The following is a 14,260-nucleotide window of genomic DNA, read 5'->3' on the forward strand; positions in this document are numbered from 1 at the left end:
GTTAGTGTTAGTGACCACAGTTGGAGGGTTTTTAGAGAGTAAATGGTAAATGCATTTATAAGGCTCCTTTCTAGTCTTATCAACCACTCAAAGAGCTTTATAATACATGCCAGCATTACACATACTGATGGCAGACGCCGCTATGCAAGGTGCCAACATGCACAACAGGAGTGATACAGCACTTCCTATCCAAAGCACCCCCCGATGTGTCTATACTCACAGATTCACACACACACTCACAATTAAGTGTGCAGTATCTTGCCCTTCGACACTTGCAACATGCAGACCGGAGGAGCCGGGGATCAAACCACCAACCGTCTGATTAGTGGACGACCCGCTTTACCTCCTGAGCCACCGCCGCCAGATATATTGCACACAGACGATTAGACAACATATCATGATCAGGACTGATTGCAGACTTGTTGCAGAACTTTTTTTCTGCAGAGCTCAAACCTTGATGACGAAAACACACTAAGGAGCAATAAAAAAGCAATGTCCTGCTGCTTCTTCCTTCTTCAATTTCCTTGTTTGTGGACTGAATGAAGGCTGTTGACTTGACAGGAAAAGATCCATTATACTGGATGGGGTTACATAACATTATTTTTTATGGAATTTTGTTGTGCACATACCGGCGTAATGTATGCACACACAAAAAAACACACAATGTCAGCACAATAAACCCAAAGCACCGACCGTCTAGGGATTCATTCAAGGATGCTTTGCTTTTAGCGACTGGGTGAAACAACCAGACATTTTTTTTATGTTGCAGAAGAGACTGTGATGGACAGATAAAGACAAGAGAAACACAAACATGACCTCCTCCTGCCCGAGCACTCAGAGCCTGAACAGAGGAGCTTTTTCTAAGAAAGAGAAATGAAAACATGCTCCTGGCAATTTAAGAGGTGTGTATGATATATGGCATGCTATAGACATTCCTTAAGTGTTGCTCAAGCAGCAAAAGGCCAATCACATGCTTCATATAGACGCAAACTGGGAAGTAACTTGTTGAACTTTGTCTGTCTCTACATGCAGTTGTTAAATATACAAAGCAACTTCCTTGATGATCACTGTTCACAAAAAAACAACGTATAGGATCACATGTTTTACTTTAAAACAACCAGAACAAGCTATCCATTGACAGACTCTCGGTATGCAACAGACTTAAAGCCTCGGACGTAAACGAACTGATCTCATTGACACAAACAGCTCTTCATGTGACCCCAGGTAATCGCAGAGTTCACTATGGAAATAATGCACTGCTGATTACATGTGACTCCGCAGCTGACTTCGTTTTGCCTTCCAAGGGAGCAGCTGCCTTTTACAGTTGTTCATCCATGCAGGAGAGATAAACAGCGAAAACAAATGATTTCCTCATTGATAACATTGAACAGACAGAAAACTCAAAAAAAAAAAACAAGGAGACAGTTTTAGAGTCTTAACAAGCGTTAATACTACCTCTGTCACATAGATGAGCGGAATAGCGCTGTGGTTCTTCCTCATGCTTCCTCGTCCTCAGACCCTGAGGTCAAAGTGCAAGCCCAAACCGGCTTCTGAAGAGCCCTGCACATCAGAGAGCTCTGTCTGCCTCTTTGAAGTTTTAAGACCACCCTCAAAGGGAGGAGAGAGTGAGTGTGTCTAGTCGTTCGTGTGTGTGTGTGTGTGTGTGTGTGTGTGTGTGCAACCCTGTTATTGTGAAACCTTTTGCTTCCTGTGTTAGAAGCTATCAGGCTCAAATCAGCGGCTCCCTGTGTACCTTCGTACACTCCAACATTTCCTCATCCTGAGGTGCGTTCCCTAGCTGTACTGTTCGTTCTCAGTTCTGCCCTGTTGGGGAAAAGACTACCTTAAAAGGCATAAAGCAGCTCGAGACCGAAATCCTCTGATCCCTATCAAGCACCCTCCACTGGCCCGGGCACACTTTGCCACGGTAACAACAACCTTCGCTGCCAATCAGGCGGGAGCAACACTGACGATGGAGAGCCTGGGAGCAGGGGGTGAAGGAGAGGGAGGAAGAGGAGAGATTTAAGGGTATGAATGAGTGTTGGACTGTCAGGCTGCTAATGTTGAGTTAGTGCAGGAATCTCATGCCAGACTCTGTCCCTGAGGGGTAAACGCACTCTATGGGACGGGGACTCTGACGGCACTTCTAATCTGCAGAGCCAGATAACAGCCTGCATGTTTGTGTGACCAAGGCTGGACCCTGCAACCGCTCCCACTCATGCTCAAAGGCAATCTTTAAGAGTGGGAGTGAGAGAGGAGTAAACCAGCCAATATAAAGGATAACAAACAGGCATTATTTAAGCGTTATTTCATTATTTAAAAAGACTGGTGATCTTCTATATTTTTCTTATTGTCAACAAATCTCATGTGCACAAGCAAATGAACAATGAATTGATCCCACTAATAAGTATTGTGTGAGTATCCAAAGCCTGATAGACATCAAGAAGATTTTGAGTGTGTTGTTTTGTTTAGAAACGGCTCCAAAGACTTACAACAGCGATCACATTTTCAGTCTCTGGAGAGTAGTTCTGTGTAAGACATTGTACTAAAGCTACTTACAATGTGTAGTGTAATAAAAAGTTGAGAGGTTGTGATATGTAGAACAACAAACTAGCCAAACACTGTAAACAGAGTTGTGTTCCCACACATGCTCAGTGGCGTCTGCCTTACACAAAACTACTCTCCGGAGACTGAAAACATGATCGCTGTTTGGAGGCTTTGGAGCTGTTTCTAAACAAACTAAAATTCCCAAATGCTCAGTGGTGAAATAACATCTCACCCAGTGCTCAATAATGTGATTTTAATAGTTTTTGGACAACAACCGCACAGAGGAATATGATATATCAGGCTTTGGATACACACACACACAATACTTGTAAGTAGATAAAATCATTTTTGGTTTGGCTATTGCACATGAGATTTGTTAGTAAGTAAGGGGGATATTTTGCCCAAAGCAAGAAAAGTACAGTCACTACTGACATTTATTACCAGAACTTGCAAACACCTACATGAAATCCAGCCATAGTTAATATCATTACTCACACCAGCGCTTTTCCTCCTGCAACATGTTTAAATGTCTTTCTGTGAAAAGTCAATTTCTTAATAAAAGTCCTGTGTTACACAGAAAGTGAATCATTTGTTTTGAAGCATTGGAAGAAGAGCAAGTTATCTGCATGAAAAAAAAAACCCTGCAGAAGTTAAACAGAAAAAAGTGTAGTGCGCCATCTACAGAAAACCCGAGGACAAAGAAATCAAAGCACTGGACTCAGTGAATTATGGAGTCTGACAAAGATTCTGATTGTAATTTCAGCTCGACTTCTTCTCAGTCTAGCTCTGAGTTTCTCCCTCTTGTGTGCAGAAACACAGATGGGAAGTGGGCAGAACTGGGACATTTGTGTTTTTACAGCACAATGCTCAGAGGAGAGGCCTAAAAAAAAAAAAAAAAAAAAAAAAAAAAGACCCAAGGCACTGACTCTGACCCATTAAGCACAGCTACAGTCACATTTGCAGAATTAGAGATAAAACAGGAGCCTGGAAATACTCATCAGTGATCTTCCTCTAGGAGTCAAATCCTTCCATGGGAGGAAGTCGGGCATGCATGATGCAAGAGGAGAGGTAAGGAGAAAGAGAGGAGAGAGCAGACGACAGTGACATTAAAGAGAGGAGATGGGGGCGAATGGGAGTAGAGGAGGTGATGGGAGTATGAGTGCAGTTCGGATGAGATATGACATTTGGCAGGAGGGAAAGAGGGCAGGAGGCCAGACAAAGACTGTGTCTCAACATCAACATGACCCTCTTTGGCCTCTCTCTCTGGTGCCCAGCTGCCACGTCTGTATAGTGCTGCATCAGCAATCACAAATGCAGAGAAAGAGAGATTATCTACTTCATTTTGCAGCGGATGAATCAGACGATGACTATCAGCCGTTAATGTGATATTCAGACATAACAGAAGAGCAACAAATGAGCCATTCACTGATGAATACACATGTACAATTTGGATTAGAGAGCGCATTAAATGCCACTCAGGCTTACTGTCATTTGTTAAAGCACTTCCAGCACATTGTCCTTAATTAATTTCAAGGATTCAGATGTGATGCAGCCTCTCCCCTCTCCGAGCACTCTCCTCTGATTTTTAAATAAAGACGAGGAGAGAGGACGGTTGTTCACTGAAATGCTGACTCAAGAGGATGCCACAAGCCTTTTCTCATTCCCTCTCACTGATGTCGCACTGACATATGAGGGGAAAAGGCTGACTAACAGGTAGAAATCTAAAAGAACAGTGTCCCCTCTTGGCCAGTTAACACTATTACAGAGATGATGTGTCAGCTGGAGCTTACGTTGAGGTGACTTTCTGCTGCTGCTGCTGCTGCTGCTGCTTCCTCCTGTTCCTCCAAACTGTCCACAAGAGGACAAACAGATGTCAGAGTGAGTCGCCTCATTTAACAGCTCCAGATTCCTGAAACTGCAGAAAAAAGGTCTCAACTGCTGACACACACATATAACATCACTTTAGCCCTTAGATACTGACCCATTTTACATGTGGGAGCAGTAAAAACACCCTGAACACAATTCTTTTAGACTGAAATGTTATGACATTTCCCAAAGTGACCTAGAATAGAGAAAAAAATTGGAAAGTTTTTGTGCAACTGATACATATTTTTGTACATAGAGGTTCTTGTTCCAAAAATCACCACTCAAAAATGTGTATATTCAACAAAATTCATTGAAATCATGATGGATGTCATGTTCTCCTGTTTAAAGTAACATTAGACTGTAATATGGTGAGATTGTGAATGTTTTTTTCTATATAAACAAATTACAAAACATGAAGAGAACCTAAAGAATACACTCTCTCGGCTTTTTGAAAGTTCAAATCACCTATCTATAAATGACTGATGAGGTATTTATGCATAAAAATAGATTGGTGGCTCAGATATCTGGTATACAGAGTTATTATGAACAGTGTGTAATGGTTAACATCATCACAACACTTTTCATTTTAAAATGTAAAACACTGAAGCAAAGCTTTTTAAAATATGCAATAACAATTTCTTTTTGATACATCACAAAAACAACTGCTTCCTCTACACATTAAAGATCATCTCCACAATCTACATGTTTTGAAGAATAAAAATACTCTTTTTTTAAAATAATAATTTGTGTTTGATATGGTTAAAAATTTGATTTAACTATTTAAAAATTCCATAAATTACATCTACTCTTTTTCCCGTATTGAAACATCCAGAATCTATGAATATGCAAAATGTATTCATTTTAGAAGTTTAACTGCTGGACACCAGATGTTTCCTCACATTTAAAGAGAAATTCTGGTATTTGTTTCTAAGTGACTAATGGGGACATAACTTTCTGGAATTGTCTAATTCCTGTGTTTACTTTCGTTGTCACTTTTAATAACAATCTGAGCCTGTTAATAGCAAAAAAACAAGAACTTTTAGTGAACAAACTTTGACGGCGCAATTGCCCCCAAAAGATTACATTGCAGCCTGTTTTGCAGCTGCCGGTTGAAGCGGTCTTGCGCAATACTGGACCTATTCCAAAAATCTGTGTCTCCATTAGTCACTTAGACCCAGAATGACAGGAAAATAGAATCTGGGTTGAAAAATACCAGAATTTTCCTTTAAAGCCGGCACAGAGAAACTTTCATCATTCAGCAGATGAATGTGAAAACAAACTCTGCACAGTGAAGCTCAAACATCCAAGTGAAGTAAAAAATAAGAAAAACATATTTTTGAGTGAAGGGAGACTTTAAAGACGTGTACATATAAGCATGATTTTGTGACATCACAACTAGTTATCATGAATTACACATTAAAGATCTCCACAATCTACATGTTTTGAAGAATAAAAATACTCTTTTTTTAAATAATAATTTGTGTTTGATATGGTTAAAAATTTGATTTAACTATTTAAAAATTCCATAAATTACATCTACTCTTTTTCCCATATTGAAATATCCAGAATCTATGAATATGCAAATATTCATGATGTAAATTCGTATGTACACGTCTTTAAAGTCTCCCTTCATTCAAAAATATGTTTTTCTTGTTTTTACTTCACTTGGATGTTTGAGCTTCACTGTGCAGAGTTTGTGACTAATGGAGACACAGATTTTTGGAATTGGTCCAGTATTGAGCAAGACCGCTTCAGCCGGCAGCTGCAAAACAGGCTGCAATGTAATCTTTTGGGGGCAATTGCGCCGTCAAAGTTTGTCCACTAAAAGTTCTTGTTTTTTTGCTATTAACACGCTCAGATTGTTATTATAAGTGACAACGAAAGTAAACACAGGAACTAGACAATTCCAGAAAGTTATGTCCCCATTAGTCATTTAGACCCAAATACCAGAATTTCTCTTTAAATGTGAGGAGACATCTGGTGTCCAGCAGTTAAACTTCTAAACTAAACTAAAATGAATGAGTTTTGAATATTCATAGATTCTGGATGTTTTTTAATGAGGGAGAAGGAGTAGATGTAATTTTAAGGATTTTAACAAGGTAATTGATTTTGTTTGGTGAGAAAACCACATCAGACACAAATCATTACTCAAAGAAAATCATTTGTAGATGCTTTAAAACATGTCTGGAGGATAAATTATATCTTCTCCTTCTTCCTCACTCGATAGTTCAGAATATATCGATATGTAAACACTGTTCATTTCAAAAAAGGCTTCAAGTTTCCACATCACACTTGTGTCACCTGATACTGGTCCACGATTGGCTTCCAAACTAGTTGTGAGGCTCATATGTCCAAACAGAATTTAAACAGGATTTTAAGGCGAGCACAGAAAAAAACTTCAGCAGATAAATGTGAAAACAGGCTTCTTGTGTGAAACTCTGCACATATGTCATTCTGCACAGTGAAGCTCAAACATCCAACTGAAGGAACAAGAAGAAAAACACATTTTTGTGAAGTCCAGAGGGACTTTAACATGTACTAACAGTTGACAAAAGCTCAAATGTGCCTTGTCAGCAGAACAATATTCAAAAAGTAGGAAAAAAAAACAAACCTCTTGAGTTGCAGTGGTGCCACATGAAAGCTGCGGTCTTGGATGGTGTTTCACAGTCACTGAGTCATCATAAATGTGTTCGTTCACTTCAACATGCTCTGACCATTTTAAATCCAGTCAGCTCTGGAGAAGCTCTACAACACCTCAGCGTGAAATGCTGCATGTAGCAAGTCTCCCTCAGCTCAGCATAATCCTGCAGTGATTAACCGTGCTGTCAGCTTACTGTAACACACAACTGTGCTGCCTGTTCTGACAAAGTGCCTGCTGTAATATTAGCATCAGCGCACCGATACAGGCTCTTAATTCAGATCAGTTCACTGACTTTAATGCCTCCTATGTCTTACAGTTTATTGGATTACATATATTTTGTAGTACGTACTAGGGATGTGCAGAGGACCCGGTATTTGTATTTATATCTGTATTTGTTGAGGCAGCAAAATTATTTGTATTTGTATTCGAATAAAAGAGGTTTAAAAATCCTGTTTTTGTTTTTGTTTTTATTACGCTTTTAATTTTAGAAAATTAAAGTGTTACAATAAGTGTTCATGAAGTGTTCCCTTGGGAGCACTTCATTTGTGTCAGTAGTTCAGCTTTTTCTCTGGGGAACACCCTCAACTCCGGGACTGATGTCCAAATGTGCGTCATGTAGCAGGTGGATGTGACTCCCTTCGTTGAGATCTGCTGATAGACGTAACAGCGGAGCAGAGGAGAGACTGACAATAGTGATGTAACCGACCTGTGCGCTGGTATTTAACATGATTTTTTTTCCTCCTGAAAACAAATAATTTTTAAAATATTTGTATATATAATATATATATATATATTTGCTATATCATAAAAAATAAAAAAAACACTATTTGTGCTTTGCCAAATAACGTATTTGTATTCGTGCACACCCCTAGTATGTACACACTTTATATTATTTCCAGACTGAAAAGAAAAGACCAAATATTTAAAAACAACTTGACATCACTAGAGTTTTGGAGCCAGATGACAACAGTGATTGATTGAAGTGTAAAGATGAGGTGATGTTTTTTGATTTCTATGTGAGAGATTTGCATTTGTATTTTTTTAAATATGTTATTTTGTTCAGAGTTGTATCGTCTCTCTTTTCAGTTGCTTTATTCCTTGGAAAGCTGCTTTATATGCAGGTTGATCACTCTTGTTTCTGTGTGTTGTTGGGGTGATAATGGGATGTTCTGGTTTGAAATATAATCTACTATATCATCTTTCTGTTGTTTGGCTGATGTTATATCGCAAAATAAAAATTTCAAGTTATAAAAAAAACCAAAAATAACTTGATGAAGTCCCTGTGCCAACACACAGTGGTTAAATAAAAGTAGATACTTCTAGTAAGTCAGTAAGTCTCAAGAATAAAATTTTAGGGGGAAAAACATTGAATAACAAATTGGGGGATTTTTTTGACGTAAAAATTTAGATACGTTGCTCAGGTCCAAATATGGAAGAACTGAGATCTGTTTCACAAAAGCGATTAATGTGTGAAACATCAAAATTAATAAAAGTGTAAATGATCTCATGTTGCAGATCACAGCTTGCATGTTGTAAATTTGGTGAAATGGACTCTTGGATTTCAAAAAACAACGTAAAACCACAAATTATGGAAAAATCACCAGAAACATATTCAGTGTTTCCCATAAATAGAATTTATCTGGACAGTTCACCCACACACATAATATGTTTTTCTATGTAAATATTTATGTTTTCTCATTAAACACCTGCATGTAAATTCTGACAGAACGCTGCAATTGTGTTTAGTTGTATTTTTTAACCACTTGTAGAACTATGGAGCAGTTGTTTTTTTTTTTTTACATGTAAGTCTGGTTTGTTTACACACATGCATGCAGGTGATGCGATTTACTTTCCTGTGGTGTCACACTGTTCCACCGATCTACAGGTGGCAGTGATGCACCAACACACACAGCAACGTACCAACAAAGGCAGAGGAGAAGAAGACTGGTGGACGTAAACAATGCAGGAGTCAAACTTTTAAGGAAAATCTGTTTTGCAAATGTTTTATGAGGAAGTTAAGACATCCAAGACATTGTTAGACCTCAAGGATACACAGTGTGTTTTGATGGGTAACAGTGGATGTGAATAGAAACCTTATTTACAAAAAAACCTCCCCAGGGAACCTTTAAGTAATTGTAATATTAGAAAAACACTTAATTTTGTCAGTCTGAGAGTATAGCATGTATTGTGAATCATCTAGTTCCAGCTCTTTGTTGAAGCTCTATGTTTATGTGTTTTATTGCTGCACAATTCTATGGAATGTAAATATTCCTGATGTTTTGTGCATCAATTTATGCACATTTCTACAAAATTCAGCCTGACATGTTTGCTATCTTTGGAAACTTTGTGATTTTCAACAGAATTTAAAATGAACTCATGTGGGTTTGAACAGTGAGAATAGAGGGACTGTGTTGTTTAATCAGAAGTGAGGTTGTAAATTTAGACGACCACAAATTAATTCAAGAGAAACACCGCCATAAATGTGTGTATAGAGATTTTATTGAGGACTAGTTGGACACAGCGGCAGGAAACCATAATTTACAGCGTGCAAAACGAAACATTCAGTCAGAGGTCACTGAGATCCAGCTTTAGGGGGAACCCACTCGTGGATCTTCTTGCGGGTGGTGGAGAAGGGCACGTACTGCTGCGCGCTGCCGCTCACGTTGAACTGATGAACCTCAGCCAGGAACTTCTTGGGCTCTGGTGGGTGCGTGGTGGGGGGGTCGTCTGTCATACAGTGCAGCCAACGATGCCTGGAGAACAAGAACATGAGGAAGGTAGAAAACTTAAATAACTAATTTAAACTGTTGCTCTGAGGAACAAATCATCAAAAGACTTTATATCAGACTGCCAACAGTCTGGATCTACTAGAATCTGTGTTTTAATTAATGTAATTTAGCAGAAACTAAAACGTGTTGTTTTAAAAGTACGTACATTTAAACCAGAACTGGAATAACAGATTCTAAAATTTTGCTAAATCAAATATAAAAAGTGTTAACAAGCCAAACATAGTGGAAGCTGCTTATCAGGTAAACAGAGGAGGTACTGAATATTGATTTTCAGAAAACATTAAATTAACAAAAAAATGAACCTTCTATGGAAGCAAATAAGCTGAACTTGTAATTTTTTATCTTTAATTATCCATTCAGTTATTGAGATTATTCATCTATTTATTGTCATTTAGTTCTGTCTTTTCCGTTCTGTTTACTTCTCTGTTTGCTTTATTATTCTTAATCATGATTATGTTTACTTATTGTTGTTTGTCTTATTGTTTGGCTGATGTGTGTTTGTTCAGCGGTGGGTGGGGGGAGTAGGGGAAATAAAAAAGGGAAATGGTTGTTTATATATCTTGCTCAGCTGTTTAATTAAAAAAATGTGATAAAAATGAACAAAAAAATTATACTCTCTCTCTATATATATACACTACTATTATTATTTTGCTTTATACTGTTATTGTGCTGTCATATGTTTTAATTGTAAGGGACTGCAGATGAAAATTAGCTTTTTGTTAACAGCAACATTTATGTTTAAAACTGTACAACAACTCCATCATTTGATTTAAGAAGAAAAACACTCTCAGCACTTGTACAGCAACACTGAACATCTTTCATGTTTACTTTACTTTTACTGTCATTTAAACCAAATATTGACATATACAGCAGAATGAAAAGACATTTCTCTGTGAGAAAGCTGCAAGACAAATAAATAATGTTGCATGTTTGGGACAGATACACTTTCACATATTAATGACATCTAGCTTTTGTTCCCATGGAGCTTATAAGTTGCTTTGGATGAAAGCATACAGTAACGTCTGACTCCATGTTGTAACTGCTTGTATTCATTTTAATTCTACATATTTCATGTCGTACCATTCAGCGGGCACCATGCTGCCGTCCACCTCCCACAAGGTGTTCTTTCCGTTCATCTCTGTGGTGTAGATCACCCAGCGGTGCCGTCCTGAACACATTTGACACAAAAAAAGAGTTTATTTACCAAATAACACAAGTGTCACACTGAAGAAGTTACAACATTCTGAATATTTATCTACCAGAGATGTTATAAAAGCAGCCAAATCTGAACATTTGTTGTTAAATCATCCTGTAAACAATCACTTTAATCTCATCTGCTGTCGTTTTGGTACAGTTTTTCTGCATATTTGGGGAATCTTGACTCACCGAAGAAGTAATGCTGCTTGTCCTCATAGTATTTGTTTCCATATTTATCCACACCAATCAGAGTTCCTGTCTTCACATCATTCACCCTGCAAACAAAATGATGAAAACAGTGTTAACTGACCCGACACATGCAGTTCTCTCAGACTTGTCAGTCAATCAAAAATCTGTCAACAAACACACACAAAGTCACTTGTGTGTGTGTGAAAATGCTCAAAAACGTTCTTTCTCACGTTTTCTATTGTGAAAACAAGCTGTGTATTTCAGAAGTGGTATCAACTCTCTCATCTAACTCGTCAAAGAAGGAAAAAATAGGCAGATTTTCTAAAATGTCAAACTATTCCTTGAAGTCTGCTCCATTTATTGAAGGTAATAAATGAGTGATTGTTTCAGTTTGAGCACTGATGGTAGTCAGTATTATTTGTCGTCTCAAATCTGATGTGGTAGATTTAGTCGTGACAGAAATGTTTACTGCACTGTTTAAACCTTTTAGAAAGATTATTCTAAGGACATCAGTGTTTAAACCAGACTAATATCATGTTGTCATGTTGCGGGGCTGAATGAAACTCACTCTCACCTCAGTCAGTTCAAATTATTCACAAAAACTGTAATTTTAAATTAGAGCTGCAACAATTCGTCGATTATGAGAAAATTAATCAGCATCTTTTGATAATTGATTAATAGCTTTGAGTAAACTGAATATCTTTGGGTTGTGTAGCCTACTATTTTTGGACAAAACAAGTGATTTGAGGACGTCACCTTGGGCTTTAGGAAAGAGTGATCAACATTTTTCACCATTTACTCACATGTTAAAGCCCAAACAATTATTCAGTTAATCGATTCCAGCTTGTTAAATGTGAATACAGTATTTTCTTTAATCTGCTGTGAGAGTGAACTGAGTATATTTGAGTTGTAGACTATTTATGGACAAAACAAATCATTTAAAGTTGCATTTTTCACCATTTTCTGACATTTTATGGACCAAACAACTAATCACTTAACGGAGAAAATAATCACTAGATTAATAGATAATGAAAATAAAGGTTAGTTAGTCGCAGCTCTGATTTAATTCGTTATCAGCTGTTTACAATTCCAGTCAGTTAACTTAGCTGTCAACATGCTAACTTAACATTAGCTCTGAATAGTAAACTCGGGTCACACATCTGTCTTCTGTCTTTATGAAACTTTCACAAACATCACTGTGTAAAGTATAAACAACACAAACATTTATTTTAACTCACCTGAATAACTGAAGGAGAAACCCTCGGACTCCTCCATGACCTCCTATTTGCCCCAAAGCCCTTCGGACGATGTTCGCATACTCCGCCATCTTCAGACGGAACTATTACGGAGACGGACCGTTCTGCGTTATTAACATGTCCGGGTAACACAAGCCAAAGAGTCTTTTGGTTCCACATACAGAATAAACGATACTGAGTTATGGATAAAAACATAAACATCTAAAGTGCCTAAAACTGTTGCAAAGTACTGTTTATACACATAGTTACCTGTCAATAAACTTAAATAACATTATTATGTTGCAGTTTGTTTGCATTTGTTTATAGTAATATAATATGTCAGATTTATGCTGCAAATTAGGTGAAAACCTGCAGACAGCCCAAGCATATTTCGTGGTGATATTAGATATACAGACAGGTAACAAATAAAAGTAAAAACAACATAAAGTGTCTCATATATTAAAGTGAAATCTCATAATCTTATATTTGCACATCTGCATATACTGTTTATACTATGAACATTTGAACATTCCTGGTCAATTTGTTGTACATTTTATTTAATTCTCTTCAATTTAAATTTAAACCTTTAGCAGCTTTTCTCACTTAGAATATAGTTTACACATTTTTTAATTGTAAATGTCTTTCTTTTTAAATATTATTTAGGACTACTTCATTTTGTATGTATTTGTGACTATTATGCACCACGACAACATCAAGGCAAATTCCTTGTACATGCAAAACCACTTGGCCATAAACCTGTTTCTGTTTCTGATTCTGATGAGATTAAGATGTTTTTCCACAACAAGCTGGAGGGATGTTTCTTCACACACTTATTGTAGTTTCTCCTTTATTATTTGTCATCTATCCGTACATGAAAAGTAGTTCTGTCATGTCTAAAGCATTTAAAATCCTTAAGGCAGAATTCACACACTACAGTATTAGCGATGAGGTTGTATTTAAAGTGGCCAATAAACAATTAAAAAGGAATAATATAAATATATAGTTATAAATAAATAGGAAACATACCTGAGGAACTAGATATCAGAGACAGATATTTACCAAAAATTCTAATGGTAGCAAACAAGAAGGCAATTACAAGATGCTGACTTCTTAAATATCCTCCCAACCTGAACCAATGAATAGATATTGATATGGATATATATAAGAGTAATGGATTAAATGGGATACATGCCTAACTAAAGAAGAGTCTGACAACTAGAGTAAATGTGAATGAAATTGAACCATTCTGTGACTAACAACTCCCACTACATACCATCCAATGTCAATGAGTGAATTCATGTTTATTGTGTTATAAAACAATAAATAAGGTATAAAAAAAAACACCTTCACAGGGAGGTCTGCTGCAGTACAGAGACCCTGTAGATGCCGAGTATTCAGCAAGGTTACTAAAGGACACTTGAGCAGAGCCGACACTTCCTGACACAGACTTGAACTGGTGCTTTTTTTTTTTAATTAAAGGACAATCTCTCAACCTGCTGCTGCACAAGAGAGCTGATTTAATACGGTCCAGTGTCACTGCAGAGGGAGACGGAGGGGAAATATATAAAACTGCAGCAAAATTCAAAGCTATGGCGCATCATAAAAAACGCCTTATCTCTAAAACCGGTGCTTTGATCACCAGCTCAAAGAGAAACCCAGACTTCATTAACGGATGCACACAGATGTATACCTGCCTCCCACATACATCTGTCTGCACTCTGTAATTAAGTAACGACAGTGGTTTGTGATTATTATACTCTCACACAGCTTTTCATGCCTTGAAGTGAACAATTAAA

The 14,260-nt window shown here is 37.4% G+C and overlaps 1 protein-coding gene across 1 annotated transcript; it reads right to left on the reverse strand.

Annotated features, from left to right (window-relative positions):
* Window positions 1–9,535: 9,535 nt before the first annotated feature.
* Window positions 9,536–12,600, reverse strand: ndufa12 (NADH:ubiquinone oxidoreductase subunit A12). Its single transcript, XM_044343319.1, has 4 exons — window positions 12,468–12,600; window positions 11,230–11,315; window positions 10,924–11,011; window positions 9,536–9,807 (listed from the first exon to the last, which is right to left on the reverse strand). The coding sequence occupies exons 1-4, from the start codon at window positions 12,554–12,556 to the stop codon at window positions 9,627–9,629; spliced, it is 444 nt and encodes a 147-aa protein (XP_044199254.1). The 5' UTR covers window positions 12,557–12,600; the 3' UTR covers window positions 9,536–9,626.
* Window positions 12,601–14,260: the final 1,660 nt, after the last annotated feature.

The sequence above is a fragment of the Thunnus albacares genome, chromosome 23 (assembly GCF_914725855.1).
Source record: "Thunnus albacares chromosome 23, fThuAlb1.1, whole genome shotgun sequence".
Lineage (NCBI taxonomy): Eukaryota > Metazoa > Chordata > Actinopteri > Scombriformes > Scombridae > Thunnus > Thunnus albacares.

Bases quoted from the DNA above. Each gene is read 5' to 3' on its own strand.
- ndufa12 (XM_044343319.1), bottom strand. From the start codon at position 12,556: ATGGCGGAGTATGCGAACATCGTCCGAAGGGCTTTGGGGCAAATAGGA. The intron at 11,012-11,229 runs GTGAGTCAAGAT...AAATGTGTTCAG, and splicing joins CAAGCAGCATTACTTCTTCG to GACGGCACCGCTGGGTGATC. The intron at 9,808-10,923 runs GTACGACATGAA...CTTGTTCTCCAG, and splicing joins AGCATGGTGCCCGCTGAATG to GCATCGTTGGCTGCACTGTA.